The sequence below is a fragment of the Cyrtonyx montezumae genome, unplaced genomic scaffold, assembly GCF_038088225.1.
Source record: "Cyrtonyx montezumae isolate F1298 unplaced genomic scaffold, pur_monq_1.0 scaffold_10, whole genome shotgun sequence".
Lineage (NCBI taxonomy): Eukaryota > Metazoa > Chordata > Aves > Galliformes > Odontophoridae > Cyrtonyx > Cyrtonyx montezumae.
The window spans coordinates 51,730,821-51,753,535 of record NW_027071826.1 but is presented as its reverse complement, the minus strand read 5'-3'; the positions used below and the strand labels follow the sequence as shown (position 1 = coordinate 51,753,535).

Here is a 22,715-nt window from a genome sequence, read left to right as displayed (position 1 = left end):
TTATATATGCACCATATATAGATTCATGGAATCACCAAGATTGGACAAGACCTCCAAGATCGTCCATTTCAACCATCAACCTACCACCAGTATTTTCCACTGAACAGTATATATCGTATGTGTATATATGCGTAAGAGTGTGTGTAAATTGAAACTTCTGGAGCTCAGTTTTACCCCTCGTAAGGTGTTACCTACCACTGTATAACTTGTAACTAAGGAGTACCCAATTTACAAAAAAAAAAAGGCAGAGATCTTGGTAATGCCTATATACGAACAGTAAATTCTATCGAATTTCTTGTGGAAAAAAAAGAAAAAAATGTATACTTTAAAAGTGTTAAAGCCTTTTTGTGTTTAAAATGGGTCGTTTTCTGCAGATAATGTGGTGTGTCATGGTGTTAGACTTAGCATACATATTTCACAAGACGTTTTTAGTCATCAGGAAGCACAGGTGTCTTAGTGCTACCCCACTTAAGAAAGGTGGTGAAATCCAATGTTGACCTTTCATAACGGGTGTTATATAGAGAGGGCGTTTTTATTTTGTTATTGGATTAACTTCTGAAGTCTGTAATTTTATTTCTGTAATAATGAGCTATGAAAAGGTGGAAATTACAGTGGCTGACTACTTTCAAATGCATGTGTTACAGTGTGCTCAGAATGACCGATTTCTTATTTTCCACCTTCTTCCATTTTGTATACTCAGAGTTATTTTATATATACATATGCATATATATGAAATGAGATTTATTTTTAAAAAGAATCTAATTTTGCATTTTGACTCAGTTTATACAAATGAATAGGGTTTTTTTTTAAAAAGGGGGTATTAGTCATAGTTTGTGATTACAGAATGACAAAGGTTGGAAGTTACCAACTATTCACATACCACCAATATTACCAACTTACTGATTCTGAGTCGTTAAGACTCATTTTTCTAGTCATGCCTGGGACAAGTCTTTTTCTTGGCTCTGTAGGGTTAATTGTCAGCTGCCTGTCTTCTCGTTTTACTTTTATTGAGAAAGATACATGTACGTCTCAGGCTACAACAAGAAAGGGTCATTTAAAGTAAATGAGATGGTACTTTCTTCTTCTCAATCTTACTTATTTTCAACACAGTAAAATGCCATTTCTTCTGTTCACTTTTCTCTCCCTCTTTATTCACAGTTCATTAAATTGTTATTCCAAGATAATTCTTAGTGGTGCTGTCAATCAAAATTATACAGTGTAATGATCTAGAAAACACTTCAACCTGCTTCTGCTGTATTTTTATGTATTTTGTGTAATATATTTATTATATAATTTTCACTCTAGACCAAGCCATGAAATCACTCATGCGCCTGAGGTGAATCACATGTGCAAATTAGCAGCCCAAAGTGCCCCAACAGAGCTAGATGTTCTCCAACAGAAAATGTTTTTTCCTTAATATTTTGTAGGTTATTTCCAAGTGTGGTAGTATAGAGATTTCCTTCACAGCTTTCGACCTCGTTTCCACAGTTGAATGACAGTGTCCCACAGTTCTTTAAGCACTGATGGAGAATGGTAAGCTAAGTAACAAGATCAATATCACAACAGTGATGCAGTGATTGATCCCTTTGTACCTGACCATGATTAACAGTTCAATTTATAGATTCACACACATTGATTAACACGAGGTGAGAATTATTTGCTGGTGTCTGGGGACTAAGCTAGGATGAACTAAATGAAAGTAATTGTTTCTTATGTAATAATTGTCAGACATGCATGAGGTCTGCTCTGAAAGTAGTGCCTCCTATTTTATTGACATGATAGAGGTAGATGTTGGTGATACAGCAGTAGAGTTGAACCTTCCCACCAGCGTTTTGTTGCCACATGACAGATGGCAGCAGAGGGGCAGTCTGACAAATGGCATCTGACACAAAAAGGCATACGAAGCAGAGGAATGTCATTCAGGTCCTCAGCGCAGAAAAAATGCCACCCATTGACGTTCACTGACGCATGCTGAGCATTTATGGAGACCAAACAATGGATGTGAGTGCAGTGAGATGGCGGGTGGTGCGTTTCAGCAGTGGCAACAGTGGATCACCACTGCTGGTGTAGACTTCTATGAAGGCAGCATACAACTCTTGTCCTTGCTCTTGTGTGCACAACGCTGAATCAATGAGCATTTGGCAAGAACTGCAAAACAATAATGGTAATAAATTCTAGCATATACGTGGAAACCTGAACATTTGGCATGTGTATGTCTGCATTTATAGCTGTAACTGCACTGTGAAACACTTTGATAAATACTATGACAAGCAAATAATATTTTGGCATATAAATAAATATTTGGTTAATTGTCTGTGTTTGTCAAATATTGACCTGCAGTGTAAAGTGATGTCACATTCAGACAGATTTCATTTCACATGCATCAGATAATGGCCTCTCGCTTTCTTCTCTGTCTCTTTGTCTCCCCTGCTGGCAACCTGTCAGCTGGGGTGTCAGCTTCAAGCGTGATGTTCGCATTAAATGCTGCTGCAGTAGCTGCAGCATCACGTCTCGCTGACAAAAGCCATGTTCTGCACGTGCATTGAGTCGTATCCCTCATTGACCACAGACAGCTGATTTGGCACAGAGCTTGCTTGGATGATCATGTTGCACCCTGGCTGGGGGGCTGCATCTGGAAGTATTAGTGTTGAACCCCAGAGCCAGCTCAGGCACCATGGCAAGCATAGTTCAGGGCAGATACCACGATGGCACTCATGCTGTAAGTAAAGATGATGTTAAACAGAATTGGATATGGCAGGCAGTTTAGTTCACATTTTTCTATGTATGCCTTTGAAATGACATCAAGCATAACTGGCTGTCTCAGAACTGTAAACCTGGGCAAAGTTAACAAAACGTGTTTGACCTGATCTTTAGTGCCTGTTCCACAAATCTATTTATGTCTCTGTTTACATCTGCAGCATGGGAAAATGCGTTGTTTAAAGAGTGCTGCTGTCCTCCTCTTGATTTTAGTTGTAATTTGACACAGCCTCACTTGACTTTCAATATACCAAATTTCTGGAAAGATCATATCAAATATAAATGAATTAAAAAAAAGACAAAAACTTAGCAAAGTAAAAAACAACCCAACAACCTAAAACCTAAATTTGTTGATGTCAGGGGAAGATTGCTGATTGAAATTGTATCCATATAGTCAAAATTCAGATTTGTTTTAGGATCCCTAGCCCAAGCTATTTCTTAACTGTATGATCATTTAAGACAAAAAACATTCTGTGATGTCCTGTGGGAAAGTACAAGTATTAGGAGTAGTGTATAAATACTTTGGTTAGAATATTAGAATTCTATTGGATAGAAGCTTAGACTTTCTAGGTTTTTTTCTGTTAAATTTCTTAATTTGAGATGTGCTATGTTTCTTGATTAAAAATCACCATTTAATAATAAAATAAAAATTTGAAATTCTGAAGCAGTAAGATACTACAGTTTAATGATACCAAAGCATTAGCAAAGAAAACACCAATAATAGAACCCTAATGAACGTCTGAGAATACGAACGGCATGTAGCCAGGCTGCTCTGCTCATTCATGCCCTGTTAGAGCTGTGGGGTTTCCATTCTCCCTTGCAGTACCTAATTAAGGCTCATTAATTTAAAACCAAACAAATATGAGGATCTCCATTTGGTTTTAGTTCTCTTTTAACTATCATTTTCAAAAGAGAATTTAAGTAATGATGATTAATAGAAGTAATCGCCCAAACTAAAGCCTGAAGTGACTCTTTGACATCTTAATCCCATTGTGTAACTAAGGAACAAGACCAGTATTTAAATAGTTTTAATTTCAAGTGCTTCTTAGTCAATAAACCAAGGAAAGCTAAATAATGGCTTTATAGTTTTGATAGCATTTGTGATTGCTAATAATAAGACTTCTGCAAAGTTAGCAGCCTCAAATATCTATACACAAGCTGTGATAAACCACCCTATTTCTTAGGTTATTCACAAGCAGGGAGAAGCCCTCATACATTTCTGGCAGTCAAGTGAAATCTGACTCTTAGAGAAATCTTCTGGTGTCGTTGCTCCAATGATGTGACAGGCAAAATCTTGCTGCAAGTAATGAAATTCTCTTCCTTTTATCTTTTCCAGCACAGATGAGATGGCTGCCATCTGTAAGAAATTCCTACACCTCCTAATATTCAGCTAAATTTAGAGGTGCCAGCTGTGTCTTGTTCTCAGGGCATAATAACCTTAATATCATAGAGCTGTCTCGAATGGGGTAAAGGGTACTGCATCAGAACTGATTTTTTTATTGCTAGTCCTTGGAGCATGGATGATAACCCACTACGATTAAGTCTTTTAAAGTGAGCCTTGTTATTTAGTTTGCATATTGCTCTGCATTAGCATCCTGCAGTACTCTATAGGTGTTTTCTTACACCTTTCTGCCCATCTCTTCTCCTGATGGATCCGGGCTGTCAAAAAGGAGGGTGATGCTGGGTTTGTTTCATGCGTTGTACATGAACTCTCATTTCTTATTTTTCCTGATTCAGGACAGGATGCATTTATTGGAAAATAATACAGTCATTGCTCTTTAAAACTGCTCAGTGATTAATACAGCTGTCTCTTGCCTTTCCTCATTTCCTTCTCCATCTTTCAGACACCATTTCAACTAGAAAAAAAGAGCGTGCTTAAAAAAGATGATCATCCTCAGGGAAAAACACTGATTTGAATTGTTGCGTGGGGAAAAATTATTGGCTAATTCAGAAGACTTCACAATCAAAAAGGTGTCTGAATCTATTTCCCAGAGTTCACAAAAATCTAATATATGCAAATTTTAATTGCTGAATGAAGCACAGCAAGAGAAGATGTCAGCAGTGACTCAGTGGTCCTGTTTTTGCATTACCAACTGAAATGTAATGGTATCTTACAGTAATGGCTTTGGGTACATCACTTTACCTTTTGTTCGTGGAGCTGAAAGCGTGGAAATCCATTTGCACAGTGACTTTCAGGAAAAAGGTCTTTTGTCAATTCAGGCAAATACAGTCACTGCAGAGTGCTGCTGCCTGACACTTCTGCACCGTTTTGGTGTGGAAGAAAGAGTGTGTTACCTTCTCAGAGCAGGTAGTAACAGTGTCTTCGGCAGTCCAACACTCTTCTCAGAATATGCAGTTCTTAACGTTTTCTTTCAGGTTCACAAATCAATTAATCCACTTAGGATACAACAGAAAAAGCATGAAGGCTTCAACTCCACCTACGTTCCTGTAAGGACAGATTAATTCACGGTGCTATAGGGAGACGTTTTCTACATTACATCTTTTGGTGGCTGTCTATTTACTCTATTCCACGGTCACGGTGTTATACGTGACAGTGACCCAAGGGAAACCGAGAAGGGAGAGAGGAGAGCAAAAAGGAAAAACACTGCGTCAGTGGCCGCGCGGCCGCCCGAGCAGAGCCGCGCTCCATGGGGAGGGGGAAACAGCGGGAAGAGATGGGTCTACAAGAAAACAACGGCACGATCTGAGAAGGAACGGGAACTTTACTAAATCTAATAAAATTGAACAATTGAGAGAGAGATAAAAATTTCCAAACCAAAAGCTGTGAGCTTACGTTAAGGAGGACCTGCAGGGGAAGCACACGTGCTGAACCTCCACGGCAGCCCAGAGCAACGCGCCCAGACCGAGCGCCGCCTGCATCCGGTGCGGAGCTCCGCCCCTCTGCTGCTCCCACACCATTAACTCCTTCACTGCTGCATGATGCTCTGATGTGGAATACCGGCATCAAAACCACAAAACCACAACATTCCACCCCTTATTCCACATCATCACATCATGCTTAACACACATCTATACATAACCAAAACAGCAATAACATAAGTTACATACAAACATATATATATATACATACATATACATGGAATCACAAACTGCACTCCCCCAGCATCAAATTCCCTTGTGGGACACACTGGACGTCCCCATTTTTATCCATTACCCACCAGGTGCACCCAGGTCCCTGCGCAAAAACGGTTCCACGGAGGGGTTTGCCCTTCCCAGAGGCTGGAAGGACCCACACCGCTTTTCCCAACATGCTCCTCACATGTACCACAGGGACCTTATCTCCCTCTATGATCTGTAGGGAGCTGGACTGTGTAGGACCCTCTCGGTTGACTGATCTCCTAGTGTTGACCAACCAGGTGGCTTCTGCCAGATGCTTCTCCCAGTGCTTAAATGTACTGCCACCCATTGCCCTCAACATGGTTTTTAACAACCCGTTGTAGCGCTCGATCTTACCAGCAGCTGGTGCATGGTAGGGGATATGGTAGATCCATTCAATGCCGTGTTCTTTGGCCCAGATATCCACAAGAGAATTTTTGAAATGAGTCCCATTATCGGACTCAATTCTCTCTGGAGTGCCATGTCGCCATAGGACTTGTCTCTCGAGCCCTAAGATGGTGCTCCGGGCGGTAGCATGGGGTACTGCGTATGTCTCAAGCCACCCAGTGGTCGCCTCCACCATGGTGAGCACGTAACGCTTACCATCGCGAGTTGGTGGCAAGGTGATATAATCAACCTGCCACGCCTCCCCATATTTATACTTTTCCCATCGCCCTTCCTGCCAGAGGGGTTTCATCCTCTTGGCCTGTTTAATTATGGCACATGTGTCACAGTCATGGATAACCTGTGCAACGGCATCCATAGTTAAGTCCACCCCTCGGTCTCTAGCCCACTTGTAGGTCACATCCCTTCCTTGATGGCCTGAGGTCTCATGGGCCCACCGAGCTAAAAATAGCTCTCCTTTGTTCTGCCAGTCCAAGTCAATCTGAGACACCTCAATTTTGGCAGCTCGATCTACCTGATGGTTATTTTTCTGCTCTTCAGTAGCTCGATTCTTGGGCACATGAGCATCTACATGGCGCACCTTTACACCCAACTTTTTTGTTCGGGCAGCAATGTCTTTCCACAGTTCAGCAGCCCAAATAGCTTTACCCTTCCGTTGCCAGTTGTCCTGTTCCCACTGCTGCAACCACTCCCAATAAAGCATTTGCCACCATCCAAGAGTCAGTATACAGATATAGCATGGGCCACCTCTCCCGTTCAGCCACATCTAAGGCCAGCTGGACAGCCTTTACCTCCGCAAATTGGCTTGACTCTCCTTCTCCTTCGGTGGCCTCTGCAACTCATCGTGTGGGGCTCCACACAGCAGCCTTCCATCTGCGACGCTTACCAACAATATGACGTGCTCCATCAGTGAAGAGGGCATATATCTTTTCATTTCCTGTTAGTTCATTATACGATGGGGCCTCTTTAGCACGTGGTACCTCCTCTGATGGCGATGTTCCAAATTTCTTGCCTTCAGGCCAGTCCATGATCATCTGCAGGATTCCTGGACGGATGAGGTTCCCCATCCAAACTCGCTGTGTAATCAGTGCGATCCACTTACTCCAGGTGGCATCCGTAGCATGATGGGTGGAGGAAACCTTTCCTTTGAACATCCAGTTCAGCACTGGCAATCGAGGTGCCAGGAGGAGCTGTGGCTCAGTGCCAGTTACTTCAGAGGCAGCCCGAACCCCCTCGTATGCTGCCAAAATCTCCTTCTCAGTTGGAGTGTAGCACTCCTCTGAACCCCTGTACGCTCTGCTCCAAAATCCAAGGGATCGGCCTCGGGTCTCCCCAGAGGCTCTTTGCCACAGACTCCAAGTGGGACCTTTCTCTCCAGCAGCAGTGTAGAGGGTGTTTTTTACGTACTGTCCCATCCGTACTGGCCCCAGGGCCACAGCATGGGCTATCTCCTGCTTAATTTGCTCAAAGGCCTGCTGCTGTTCAGGACCCCATGCAAAATTAATCTTTTTTTGGGTCACTTGATAGAGGGGGCTTACTGTGAGGCTGTAGTTTGGGATGTGCATCCTCCAAAAACCTACTACACCCAGAAAAGACTGTGTCTCTGTCACGCTCCAATATAAAGGAGGGAGACGAGGTTCTTTATATGTATATGTATACCCGATGGCGAGATTAAGACACAACGGGTCAAATGTTAGCCCAACCAGTTTATTACAAATACTAGTTGCTTAGGGATATGGGGAAGGGAAGGTGTGCGATAGAAAAGAGATGAAAAGCAAGGAGACTTGGCATAAAGCAAGAGAGATATAATCACCACCGTGGATCCAGCGAGGTTCGTAGTAGGTCCGTTGATCTCAGGAACCTGTCTGGTCACCGCGGGGGATGGGAGATGGCAGCAAGCAGTCCTCAGGGTCCGTCCTAAGTCTCTTGGGAGTTCTCCTCAAAGATTTCTTCTTTGGGAGTTCTTCTCCAAAATCCTTAGTTCAGTGAAGGCCTTTTATCCCCCATTTCTCAGGAGTTTGTGTGCCATGTCTGGCCCAACAGATAAGCCAGCAGAGGATGTTGCCTTCATTGCCATGCAGGAGCATTGTCTTTGTGGTGGTAAGCTTCTCCAAGCCGTACTCCCACAGAAAAGACTATTTGCACCTATTTCTACTTATCTTTACAACCATAAGCAGAGACAATGGCACCATAACACCCATCCAGATAACGGGCAGTTATCCTTACCAAGCAAACTTTGAGACAAAGGAAAACAGTTTCTGTCTTTCACACCACCCGGTGGCTCAAAGATTGCTTGAAACTGATGCGCAAACATCTGTCCACGGTGGTGGAGGAGAGGAAAAAAAACAAAAAACAAGCATAAGGGAAAAGAGGGGAGGAGGTAATGGGGAGTTAAATGTTACAAAATTGCTATAATAGATTTCTTGGGCTTAGTTACAAATGTTGCTCTGATCTGTTGGACTTGACCATCATCACTTGAGGCAGTTACAATGTGCATTGAAGATACAACATGTTGAATAAGTTGAATAAAACACGGAATCATGCAAGGAATAAACAGAAGCGTTACAATCACACACAATAGATAAAATAGAATATGTTTCACCCATGGGCCACCCGGAAGCCAGGGAAAAAAGATCAGAGTTTAGACCTTTCCAGGTTTGAACGGGAACGTGGGCTATTTTCCGTATACCCTGGGCAATTTGTTTAACAACCTTTCCATTATCATCAATCTTTAGGCAACAATTAGAGTCGTGCAGTTTGCCACAAACACCCCCTTCTTCAGCAAGTAAGTAATCAAGAACCATGCGGTGTTGGAGTATTGCTGTTCGCATCTGTGTGGCTTGATCTGCAAGGAGGTCAAGGGCATAAGCTGTTTCATTAGTAATGATTTCAAGGACTGCTTGTAATCTAATAATACGGTTAAGATTATAGATGGGTTCTCGAGCACCATTAATCACTTCATTGGGATTCCAGGTAGCTGGCCCATAGTGTTTAATTATTCGCTGAGGAGGCCACTCGTCTTTACCCCAAGTCTGGCCACTACCACTTGTTAAGGAAGTGTCAATAGACCTTCGTTGTCGTTTGGGATCATCATATACCTTGGTACCTAATTTATTGCCCTCATCCCCTGGGAGCAGAAAAAATAGTGGACGGATTACCTCCACATAACATACCCCAGTCCAGTTTGCCAGTAGTTGCTTGTATGCATGATAGCCACAAATCCAATAATGTCCTTTTAGGGCCACTGATCCACTTTCAAAAGGCCCATCCCATTCATCTGCCAGTTTATTTACATGTTCCTTCGCTTGAAAGTATGTGGTGTTAAGAGGTCCAAAAGGATGTCCTGCCACATTACAGTTCCAGCCATGACCAGTATCACTCTCATTCCTGCACCACTTACACCTCCAAGCTCCAGCATCAGGTCTCCAGGTGCATTTCATACCTCCAGCTTCAGCAAACAGTGTGTTGTTGGTGGAAGACCAAAAGTGAGTGAACCCTTGTCCCCTCCCCGACTGATCGTACCACCCCACTGATATAAAATACGGCTAGCCCATCGGGATCCCATTTCATAAGCCATTTTACGATAAACCCAAGTGCAGTTGCTTGTCCCGACATAGGTTCCACCTGGCTGAGTACGATTCAGACAATAAATTCCCATAGAGGGATACTGGATTGGCCATGGAGTTGTATCCTTAACTTCCCAGTGGGTAGTGTGGTTAACTGTGCTGTAGTTGCTTGCCAGCCACTTAGGGGCAATAGGAGTTTGACCCAAGGCCAAGTTTCAAGTCCCATGGGTCCTCCACAGACCCAGCAGTTAGTCAGGTTATAAACATTTGCTACTCGCTCAGCCAGCTGGAGAAAGGAGTTTTTTATACCACCCCCCCCATCCCCAAAGTTTTGGGGATGGTAGCTAATTGTTATAGGAGCTACAACACATACTACACCCCAAAATAATAAAAATGACATTTTGTCCGAATGTTGCAATGGTAATCACCAAAACATCAATAATTAAATTCAGTTATTGTTCTTTCTGTGTTCAGTCAAGGTCCCTCGGAGGTCTTTGGATCTTTTAGGTTATTTGTGTTAACTCCAGCATTTTGAAAGTACTAGCAAGAAGCAGAAAACACCTCACCTCTTCTTAGAGCGTTTCAGTAGCTGACCTCCCCTCTACTCACAGCTTTGTGTTTGATCCCTTTTGCTTTACATAGTTACACTGTTCTGCTGGTTCTTTGACAGGCGGCATACGACAAAGTGAGAAAAGCCAAAAAGCAAGCAGCAGAAAGGACACAAAAGCTTGATGAGAAGCGAAAGAAAGTAAAGCTTGGTAATGAAATCAAAACTTCATTTTCTTTGGACTGCTAATATATTGCTGTGCTTGGGTGGAGGAGGGACAGCAGAGAATACCTAGGGCTCTACTTTGAGTTTGTTACAGATATAGCCAAGTATCGGATCATTGCACCCTCCTCTGGACAGCAGTGTCAGCAGTGAAAATTCTCTTTGGTTTGTTTTCATTTTGTTTCTTTCTCTGCAGATCTTGAAGCTAGGGAACGGGAGGCCCAGGCCCGTGACAGTGAAGAAGAAGAGATCCGGATAACGAGGACCTTAGAACAAGAAGTAACGATCCGTTCTTAGAGTTGTATACTGCTTTTGAGAGTAACTCCTGAAAGTTTTCATGTTCACAATTCAAACCACATGAGTTGTGGCAACTCTGTGTAGCTCTCTGTCCCTCAGCCTTTAGGGTTAGTGGGCTCTGAAAAGAGAGGCATGCGGGACAGTCTGGCAAATGGCTTTCCTGCTTTTTGGTGTAGCAGAAAATAACTAATTGGATGCTGGCTATCTGTGTCACTAGGAACGGGAGGGAACTAAAATGAGCACTGGAGCTGGCACAGGGGAGCTGGCAGGAGGTTTATGTCAGAAGATGGGGCTAAGTTAAAAACCATCCTTGGCAGTCTTCAGCTGCCATGAGTCAAGCATGGAAGTGTTCCTGTGCTGTCTTACCTTTGCTCTAGATAATACGGTTGCGTGTAGAAGGCTCTTGTCAGCTTGAAGAGCAGCAGAGACTCATTCGAGAGCAGATCCAGCTTGAGAGACAGCAGCGCTTCCAAGGTGAGATAGGTGAGGCTGGAGTGCTTAGCCAAACTAAGTGCCCCTAGGTCTCCAAATTCTCTATTGATGGAGCAGGGGTTGCGTACTTCTGTTTTGGTCACCTTGCCACATATAGGACCCTGCCTAGACTTTTATTGAGAATAAGAGTAGCATTTCTGTGAGGCTTTTTTTCTTATATGTGACAGATTGCTCTTTAATTTATTGCTGCTTATATATGCACTTATATCCATAAGTGCATTCTCAGGGCAAATTTTGTGCTTATGCTTTTTAGCTGATGAATTTTCACCCATTCACCTGTGTTCTTACATCTTTTTTTGTGTTTTTTTTCTTTTCACTCTTTAGATAAGCGAGAAGACAGTGGAGCAGAAGGCAGAATAACTCCCAAACTCAAAGTAAGACATCCCTACGAAAACAGATTTGACTAAAAACAGAATATTTGCATCTTTGGAAAACAGAAAGGACTCCTTTGCTGAGCTGGCATGCACAGTGGCAGTGAAGCTCCTCTATTTAATGCACGTTATACACACCAACACCTCCTGTCCCTGCCTTTAAAATACCCTTCCTCCCCTGTCCTTTACTTACTTTCTCATTTAAACGTTTGAGCCTGAAATTGTGTCATCTGTGCTTTAGGCCCTGAGAAACTTCTGTTTATTACCCCAGTATGGCCATTAATATCCCTTCAGGTGCAATTTTTAACTCCCGTGAGTCCTTCCTCACTGTTCCCCAAATAATTTGTTCCCTTCTCATGCTCTGATGTTGATTGTCTTGGCCATTCTGGGACTGTAGCTGTAAGTAGCAAACTTGACTAGTCTGCAGGTGGCGTGAGCTGAGTTCAGCATGGTAACGTGTTCAAATGGACAAAATTAACTTCTCACATTTATTTCCCAGCTGAAATGGAAATGCAGGAAGGAAGATGTGTGTGACCAGTTCACTGCATTGACGTGATAGTGAGAGATGTCTAAAGACATCAGGGGAGAGAGACAGTAATCCTTCACAGAAAAGAAGAAATACTGTCCCTTGGCGTGTTGCACAGAGAAGCCACTCATCCCTCAAGCCTGAGAGACCACGTCAGGACCCACTTCTGCAAAAATTAGCTCCTTTGGCTCTTAGGAACTGAAAAAACAGCTGAGTCCTCTTTGGCTAATATTTTTCAGATCAAACACAAAGGTTATAATTACAGTGTCCTCGTGGGACTCCTCTAATAGGCAGACAGAGGTCTTGTCTCCCACAGCTGCTTACAGTCCTCTACAGCCCCACTTAGGGCAAATCCTTTTTGCTTTACTAAGGGAAAGGACGAGTGAAAGATACCTGAGGAATATTGTATGTCTGTAGGACACTGGAAATCAATGGAACACTAAGGAGCACAGACATTTAGGGCTATTAAACTGGCGGTGGTCACTTTTCAGACCATCCTAAATTAAGATCTTCAGCTGATGGAGAATCCATTAGAAGTGGAAGGTTGTACTTGGTTGATTACAGGTACTGCTGAAACCATGCAAAACAGCGTGTAATTTCAGAAACGTCTGTTTCCCAGGCTGACTGTGTAAGAGAAAAGGTGTTCTCTTTTGGAAAATAACAAAAAGAATATTTTACAGATTTTATTCATCCCGCTGAGAATCACCAAACTGCTCACATTTATGAAGTGCATGTGTACCCCTGAGTTAGGAACCTACAGGTGACCACAGGACAAAAAGAAAAGATTTGTTGTCAAGCAAACCACCACAAGTCTCATACAGGTCTGCTCAGAAAAAAACGGAAAGATGGAAAATTTGAAGGGATGATTCATGTTACTTTCACATTACATTTCTCTCATTCAGGTGAGATCTGGCTGTCTCTTGAAATACCAATAGTCTGAGGCAGAGTAAAGAAGGTGTAAATAGATGTCTGATGAGCTGAGCAGAGGTAAAGCAGAGACGTACACCAACAAAATTCACAAAGCCCAAGAAACATTCTCATTTGAAATAGGAAGAAAAAGCATTTATAAAGCATTGCATAGAATCAGAGAACCATAGGTTGGTTTGGGTTGGAAGGGACCTTGAAGATCATGTTTCCAGCCCAAACGTAATATTAGTCATTACCTTTCTATTTTTTCTTAGTCCCTTTTCAGTGACCTTCAGAAGCAATCTCTCTTCGATAGCTCTTTGTACTGCTTGCTTTTGCATACAGTTGCCTGATGCAGAGTTTGAGGAGGAGGAAGGAATGCTCCTGAGAAACCTCAGTCATGGAAATGTTTTGAAATCTGGGGGTCCCAGTGGCAGGGAAAGAAATGGGGGCTCTCACTGTCAGGAGCCTTTGAGACCTCTTAGACTATGTGCTGGAAAGCCAGGCTTACTCTGTATGTAGGAAGTACAGCAAAGAGAAAGCAGAACACAAACCCTGTTGTAGTGAAAAAATCCACAGGGAAGAGGTGGACATGTTTCACATATGGTTCATTCCTTTCATCAGCAGATTCCATTTGACCTCTAGCAACCTCGTCAACAGCTTTAGTCCAGCTGCTGTGGACCAAGATGGTAAAGATTCAGTTTCTGAGACTTCAGCAAGACAGAGGTTGTTCTTTTTCCTCACTGAAGCTTTGATGTGTGTATGAGAAAGAAATCACACAGTGGTCCTCGAAGCACGCATGCTGTGAGCAAAGCAACACCCCACTGTATAAGCCTCCACTTTCTGGAAGGTTTCCACTATAATTGCCCATGTCTCCTGCTTCCAAGGTAAGTAAGATGGAGTTTCCTCTCTTTATTTCCCTCTTAGACAGCTTGGGTCAACTTTTTCATCACCCAGTTGCTGTATTTTCAAAACATTCCCAAATACTTTGAATGTACTGCCAATAGTAACTCTAGCTTTGCATTAGTTCTAGGGACAGCAGCTATTAATGATGACAGCAATCACAAGGAATAGTTAAAGCCTGAAATCAAGTTACCTAAATTTGGGCAGTCAAAAATCCAAAATGTTGACCTTGGCTGATCACTACAGCCCACAGAGGAAATAGGCAGCTTCAAAGACAAGTGCATCTAATCTGTTTTGAGACACCTTTCTTGGCAAGACAAATTTTAGTGTGCCTATTTCTCTTCATTGGTTACAAAAATGGAGCAAGTTTGCAAGACATATCCAAATGTAAACATGTAATTACGAAGGGTTAATCCCACATTGGTGTCTAAAGTCTTCAAAGAGGGGATGGGTGAACTCTGCGATGAAGAGGCTTGGGATTTCCTGGCATTGCAAGTGCAATGGCGTTACATACAAAATACAAAAACAAAATCTATATGAATCTATTTTCTTCTTTCCCTTTCTTCGCTCTGTATCTCAATCCGGAGATCTCTGCTTCTCATCTCTGTTTACAGACAAGCTGTTTTTGTGGATGTACTCAGCTCTCCTCTGCATCACTACGCTGAGCTTCCTGGTTAAGATTTGAGTGCCTCCAGTTTTCTTCTCACTAGAGATGTCCAAGACTTGTAGAGACTCATTTCACTTCTGTTGCACTGAACACAGAGTTGGACACAGCAATGACAGCATATCCTCTGAGACTTTCCTTGGATACAGTAGGGAACTGGGACCAGAAAAATACCTCCTACATTAGCAGAGAGGAGGGTTCGTGCTCTTCTGCGCATTAAAGAATACTGTCCACCTGAAACTTAAAAATGAAAACAGTACCTCAAATTGTGTCAGAAGTAAAAAAAGGTGTGATACTGAGGAATATTCAATTCATGATAGATAACACTCTTTGCTGAACTTCAAGACAGCCTTATGTAGGGCTGTGATATGAAACAAATTTGACAGATCTAAGCAAACTCAAAGGTGTGGAAAGGCATCTAATTAAACATTAAGAACATAGAGCAAATATTTTGTTTATTTTGTAATAATCATCTTTTTTGTAGCTAATTTTTGAGTGCAGAATGACTTCATTGCATTCTTTTCAGCAATTTTAATTATCAATCATGTTAAGATTTCACTAACCCTCTTTCAACATATGTTGAAATTATTGATATGTTTTGACATGGGTACAGTAAAATGAATGCTGTTACATAGCACTTAAATACATACAAAACTCATTTAATATGCAAAAAGAATGGACATTTAAAAATTGAATATGTGTTTATGTGGTCTCCAATATTGACTTTTTCTGAATAATCCCTTAAAAATCAAAATGAAATCACACTGGACAGACCCAAGAGAAAGTGAAGCCACGTGCTGGTGTCTATGGCTTTCTGTAGAGCATCCTTTACCTCCTTGTTCCTCCAGCTGTAGATGAGGGGGTTCAGCACAGGGATCACCACAGTGTAGAACAACGACGCAATTTTGTCTGTGTCCAGAGAGAAACTGCTGACTGGACGCAAATACATGAAGACAACGGTTCCGTGGAACAAGGAGACAGCCACCAGGTGAGAGGTGCAGGTGGAAAAGGCCTTGTATTTCTTCTCAGTGGAGCGGATCCTCAGCACAGTCAGAATAATGAAAATATACGAGATGAGGATGGCAATGATGCTGCTCATCAGAAAAAAGCTGCCGGTAATGAAAACCAGCAGCTCATTGAGGGTGATACTGGAAGAAGAAATCTGGAAGAGCGGGCTGTTATCACAGAAGAAATGCTTCACCACATTTGAAGAGCAAAAGGATAGTTTCAGCAAGCCACTGGTGTGTAGCAGAGAGTTCAGGAAGGCCAAGAAGTACGAACCTTTCACCAGGTTCCAGCAGAGCTCCTTGGTCATGATGACAGTATAAAGCAGAGGTTTACAGATGGCCACACACCGGTCATATGCCATCACAGCTAGCAGCAAGCACTCTGAGGCTGTCAACAAAACAAAGCTAAAATACTGCATAATGCAACCTGCATATGAGATTGTTTTTGCTCCTCCCAGGAACATCACCAACATTTTAGGAGTGATGACTGTGGAATAAACAGCATCTGTGAGAGAGAGATTTTGGAGGAAAAAATACATCGGGGTTTGAAGCTGGAGATCGATGCTGATTAACGCAATCAGACCCAGATTTGTCAGCAAAGTGGTGGTGTAGATGGCTAAAAACACCATGAAGAGAGGGATCTGCAGCCTTGGATTGTCTGTCAACCCAGACAGAGTGAACGTGGTTGGTGTGGTGCAGTTTCCTGAAGCCATTGGGTTTCACTGGTGTGCTGGCCGCCGACGGAAGCAGGAAGAGAGGTGATAAAGGGTTTCTAAATGCTTCAAAATTAATGGGATAGAGAAACATGTAATGCTCACATCCAAGCACGTAGCAGAGACTAGAGAAAACCCCAAGTCCCTGCCTAAAATGCATTTTGCTATATAAGAGAAATAGCTCCTCCTTGATAATGCAATCTTATTTACCCATTCATTTATTCCACTTGAACCAGCTATCTAAAATCTTGATGGTTAATAGGAGACAGTGGCATAGGCTCTTTTTCTCCACAGTGAGTGGAGACTTCAGACGAATCATGTTCTTGGGTGAAAACAAAAGTGATTTATTGAGAAGAGAAGAACCTGGACGGGATGTGATTTTATCTGTCATCAAATCAATATAAAGCCCACTCTGTGTATACAGGCAGCCAAAATTATTTGTCTTCAAAGACTTTTTAAGCTTCTTGTATTTACCAGTGGGAAGTTAGGCACCAGTAGGGTGGCATCTACACCATGTAATCCTGTGATACGTATCTGAGGATGAGAATCTAAGGTCATAAAGCCTACAACATTTGCCTATGAAGCTCAGCGACAAGACAGCTGAGATCAATCTTAAAGCCTCGTGCTTTTCCGTAGCTGTTCTTATCCTGTGCTTATTCCTTTTAGTTGCACAGGAAAAACATTTAAGCAATCCAAGCTGGAAAGGAAAAAAGCCCAGAAGGTTCCCAGTTACTGATTAGAGCCTTTCTAGAAAATAAGACAAATCTCTTTATTCTCTTCTAATGTGTCTCAGACCACTTAATTCAGAGTCACGCCTTTGTCACTAGGACTCTGCTCAGCCCCGTAGTTTTGGAGAATCAACCAACATGCAACATTCAGCAGGTACTTACTTTGTAAAGCAAACTTCAGTAAGGACTAATTTTTACAGGGAGTAACAAGAGTTATCCAGCTTATTCATGCCTTGCTCGTTTCCTCTGATTTTTAATCCTTATTTCCAGAAGGCAGGCACTTAGCTGTAGTGCGGTGTTAGTACACTCAGAGAAAGTCTGAAGCAATTATATGTTTGACAGCCAGACCACAGTAGCATGGCAATTATACTGTACTTTCTGTCTCCTGAGAGCACAGCATTGATGAGATCGAGTACATGCCCTAACAAGCAGCACCTTTATGCATCAGAAATACTGTAAAGCTTCCTAAGATGTCATTGTGATGTAATTAGCTCCTGTCTCTCTAACACAGCACTACAGCCTGTATGCTCTGCTCCAAAATCCAAGGGGTCGGCCTCGGGTCTCTCCAGAGGCTCTTTGCCACAGACTCCAAGTGGGACCTTTCTCTCCAGCAGCTGTGTAGAGGATGTTTTTTACGTACTGTCCCAACCGTACTGGCCCCAGGGCCACAGCACAGGCTATCTCCTGCTTAATTTGCTCCAAGGCCTGCTGCTGTTCAGGACCCCATGCAAAATTATTCTTTTTTTGGGTCACTTGAAAGAGGGGGCTTACTGTGAGGCTGTAGTTTGGGATGTGCATCCTCCAAAAACCTACTACACCCAGAAAAGACTGTGTCTCTTTCTTGCTAGTGGGTGGTGACATACTGGTGATTTTGTCAATCACATCTCCTGGAATGTGACGATGCCCATCTTGCCATTTTACTCCCAGGAATTGAATTTCTTGGGCAGGTCCCTTCACTTTGTTCCGTTTAATAGCAAAATCACACCCAGGAGAATTTGGATTATTTGCTCTCCTTTTTTAAAAACTTCTGCTGTATCACCCCACACAACAATGTCATCAATGTACTGGAGGTGCTCAGGTGCCCCACCCTGTTCCAGTGTGGTTTGAATCAGCCCATGGCAGATGGTTGGGCTGTGTTTCCACCCCTGGGGCAAACGGTTCCAGGTGTACTGAACGCCCCTCCAGGTGAAAGCAAACTGTGGTCTGCACTCTGTGGCCAAAGGAATAGAAAAGAATGCATTGGCAATGTCTATAGTGGCATACCACTTGGCTGCTTTTGACTCCAGTTCATACTGCAGCTCCAACGTATCTGGCACAGCAGCACTCAGTGGGGCTGTGACTTCATTCAGGCCACGGTAATCTACCGTCAGCCTCCATTCTCCACTGGCTTTACGCACCGGCCATATGGGGCTGTTAAACAGTGAATGGGTGTTGCTGATCACTCCCTGGCTCTCTAGCTGACGGATCAAGTTATGAATGGGGAGCAAGGAATCCCTGTTGGTGCGGTACTGCCGTCTGTGGACTGTTTTTGTAGCAATAGGTACCTGCTGCTCTTTCACTTTCAGTACCCCCACAACAGATGGATCTTCTGACAGGCCAGGTAAAATAGACAGCTGCTGAATGTTGTCTGCATCTACAGCAGCTATTCCAAAAGCCCATCGGTATCCCTTGGGATCCTTGAAATGTCCCCTTCTGAGATAATCAATACCGAGTATGCATGGAGCCCCCTGTCCAGTCACTATGGGATGCTTCTGCCAGGTTTTACCGGTGAGGCTTATTTCTGCCTCCAACACAGACAGTTCCTGAGAACCCCCAGTCACTCCAGAAATATGAATCAATTCTGTCCCTTTATAACTCGAGGGAATTAAGAGTGCACTGTGCACCAGTGTCCACCAGTGCCTTATATCTTTGTGGCTCTAATGTGCCAGGCCATCTAATCCACACAGTCCAATACACTCTATTATCCCTTTCCCCCCCCCAGCGGAGGGCAGGGCCCCTCTATTGGTTACCTGCAGTGACGGGAGCAATTTCGTTGGTGGCTGATCTCTGCTGTAGTTCTCTCACCCGTGCTCGCAGTGCAGGAGTGGGTTTTTTATGCCACTTCCTCATGTCCTCTCCGTTTTCTCCTAAGAAGCTCCACATGGCCACACGTGACATGGTGTTACTGCTGTCATTTGCTCAAGCAGAGAGGCGGTTGCCTTTGGTGGCCGAGACTTTCATCAGTTTGATCAATTGCTTCATCAGATTCTTTGGGTCATGCTCGTCTTCATCAGGTGTTTCCAATACTGACACAGGTTCGTCCCTATTCATCAGTAATGACAGTTCCTCCAGTATAGTTTTCTGTGTCTTCTTTATCTCACCTACTTTTTTTGCTACTGCTGACACAGCTGCAATGGAAGCACGTGATGGCAGAAACTGTTGTTCAAAGTTTTGGAGTGTAATAATCAATTCATAAACTGGGTGTCTTCTGTCTTGACCCTCGTATCTATGGAATGTTGCTACCAGTGTACTTGTGTACCTCTCTGGTGCTGTTTTTGAGAGCTTACGATATACATCAGGTACCTTACTCTATCAGGATCACGGTCCACGGTCCAACATCCACAAATCCAGAAGGAGCGTGGGAAAGAACTTTGAAATGTGTCGATACACATGAGCAATCTGATACGTATATCCTGTATACTTTGCCATCTATTTTTAACTTGTAAATGCAGTTGTTAAAAGCAATGTGCCCACATCCAACCACAAACCATTCCACACTTCATCCAATAGTGTGTAAGTAATTTAATAACTTTGACATCAGCAGTCAACAATAACCAAACAATAAGATTAACTTTGGGAAAATTGGCTTTTATTCAGTAGGCAAATCTTAGTGCTCTCACAGGAAACCAACCAGATTGTGGAGTAGAGAGTAGGCTGCACAGTCAGTGAGCAGCTATTACTGCTTGTTGGTGGTTACGTGGCCAAAGGAAAAGTCTTGGTGAGGAGACTGCAGAAGGGTAGAATGTAGAGGAGGCAAGAAAAAAGCCAGAAAACAAGGTAAAAAAAATAAATAAATAGATTAATAAATAAAAATCCACCTCGGTGTGATAAATGCTTTTCTAGTCTGATACTTACTGTCATTGTTCAGGAGACATTCAAGTTGGATGTTTGGAAATATCTCTTCTAGGAGAGGGTGCTCACACATTGGAGCATGCTGCCCAGGGAGGTGGTGAAGTCCCTGGAGGTGTTCAAGAACCATGGAGATGTGGCACCAGTGGGACGTGGTTTGTGGGTACAATGGGGATGGGTTGAGGTTGGGCTGGGTCATCTTAGTGTTCTGACCTCAATAATTCTAGGATTCGATGTGGAATGTGGTTTCGTGGGCACAGTGGGGAGCAGTCAACGGTTGGACTAGATGGTATTTGTGGTCTTTTTCAACCTTTAATGACTCTACTGTTCTGTGATTAAAACCAGATGATAAATTATAGGAATTGTCTCTCTCCGTGTTCATTCTGTATAGCTGAAGAATTCATTTTACTCTTTCTTTCCATGTGTCTTACTCCATAGAAGGAGCTGCAAGGTGGGTGATTCAAGCTGTCATTTTACAGTACGTATGTACATCGGTGGTGTCTCTGGTGTCATTTTCAAGGTGTTTTTAGTCACACCCTGCTTCTCTCTTTATCTTTCATCATCTGTTGCAGTCGAGTAGAGGTATTTTAAATTGGTTGCTGTCCCAGCACGCCTCTCTCCTAATGAAAGGAAGGCTCAGATGTCAGAAAGCTGTGTTCACAAGGTGAGGCGAGCATGCCAGTGAGATCAGCTCGCTGTTGAGGCGTTGGGACAGCAGAGCTGTGGGCTGGTGTCACACTGAGATGAATTGAAATGTCAAAGCAGAGATATTGGCATGCTTTCTCCCATCACCTCCACTTGCATTGCTAGGCAAGCGTTCTTAGCATCATCCTGAGCAGGGAGAGGAAAAACAGAAATGATGGGTTATCACTTGTACTTAAATCACAGCATGTAGAGATCCAGCCATTAAGCTCCTATCAAGCTTAATTAAAGCTTTGAAGGCAAAGGTTGGAAATTCAGACATGCTAGAGAGAGCCACCTTTCCTCTAAGGGGTAGAGTCAGTCATTGCAGCTCATTTTCCTAGTAATCCATGTCTTTGTCCAGGTGTTTTACACATCAGAAAAAGACCTGTAGGGCTCAGGATGCACATGTCATGTGCTGGGGCCTGATTCCTACGCTGAAGCCGCATAAATGAAGCAGGAGCTGCCAGCTAGCGTTAAGCAGTCAAACAAAAGCATAGCACTAAGCTGTTTAACAATCTAAGGCATACAGCAATGAAAAGAGAACTGAAAAGTAGGACAAAAAATGTACTGTGTTCTGAGAATATTTGCATAACATTTTGAAAACAAATGACGAGCATTTCTTCTCTTTTTTTTCCCTTTATTTATCCAAATAGAGTGAACATTCTTAAAAATCCGTTTTAATCTGTTGCTCCAGTTGGGCCTTTCTAATATGCAATAGGAGATTCAGCATTTGAAATACCTCAGAAGCATATTAGCTAACTGAGCCCTAACGATATCGTACAGATGTCTGCTTATCATGCAAATAGTTTATTTAGATGCGAAGACACATTAGACTTCAGTGATGAGGAAGTGAAAAACGAAAGTTGCTTCATGCTGCTTCAGCCTACGTGACCAGAATTTCAGCGTGTTTCCTCCAGTGCTCAGAGAGCAGCTCTGAAATAAGCAACAGGAATGAGAGATGCAAACTGCACATGAAGGAGGCTTGATTTTTGATACTGTGGACATTAGCAATAGAGGATGGGCTGCAGAAGAACAGACGCCTTTAAACTGTTAGAACACTATACAAACAGCTGTTCACATGGCACAGCATCTGATTTCACCTACTGTACTCTTAGTTTTGCTACTGCCGTGCTGTTCATATCCTGATTTCAGCATGACATTTAGGAGGTCTCAGCTGGTTTATATACAGTGCTTTATAACCCCTGATTTACACAAGGATCACCGATATTACTTTTGAGTTCCAGGAAATAATACAGCTTATAACACCCTCTCATGAGTGTTCATTAAACATTAAACCTCATCTGCTTCCTGATCTTTTTCCAATACGATACCTGCTATTCTTCTTTCTGATACTCAGCATTGGTATGTCACTTATGTCTACCACTATTCCTGAAGATGACTTAATCATCTTAGTGTCTGCTGTAAGGGTCTTGCTTTTGCACCTAAACCCTGATAACGTGCAGAAAGAAGGTCCTCCATTCAGGAATGGGTCAGATGGCCAAGTGTTGGATCAGCACTTTAGAATCATAGAACGGCCTGGGTTGGAAAGGACTCCAAGGATCATCAAGTTCCAACCTGCCTGCTGCAGGCAGGGCCACCAACCTCCAGAAAGGGCTTTCTGATATTTCTCAGTGGTTTTGCATTGAAGAGAACTTCTGTAGACATCAAACCAAAGCCTGTTGTTCACTGTGTTTGTTATAAG

At 42.8% G+C, this 22,715-nt stretch overlaps 1 protein-coding gene and 1 long non-coding RNA gene across 2 annotated transcripts; one reads left to right on the top strand and one right to left on the bottom strand.

Moving 5' to 3' along the window:
- Positions 1-11,316: 11,316 nt before the first annotated feature.
- On the top strand, positions 11,317-12,291 carry LOC136060948 (uncharacterized). Its single transcript, XR_010623406.1, has 3 exons — positions 11,317-11,385; positions 11,728-11,777; positions 12,274-12,291. It is a non-coding gene; the product is annotated as an uncharacterized LOC136060948 (long non-coding RNA).
- Positions 12,292-15,521: 3,230 nt separating this feature from the next.
- Positions 15,522-16,493, bottom strand: LOC136060817 (olfactory receptor-like protein COR4). The gene has a single exon (XM_065755615.1). The coding sequence runs from the start codon at positions 16,491-16,493 to the stop codon at positions 15,522-15,524; it is 972 nt and encodes a 323-aa protein (XP_065611687.1).
- Positions 16,494-22,715: the final 6,222 nt, after the last annotated feature.

Bases quoted from the DNA above. Each gene is read 5' to 3' on its own strand.
- LOC136060817 (XM_065755615.1), bottom strand. From the start codon at position 16,493: ATGGCTTCAGGAAACTGCACCACACCAACCACGTTCACTCTGTCTGGG.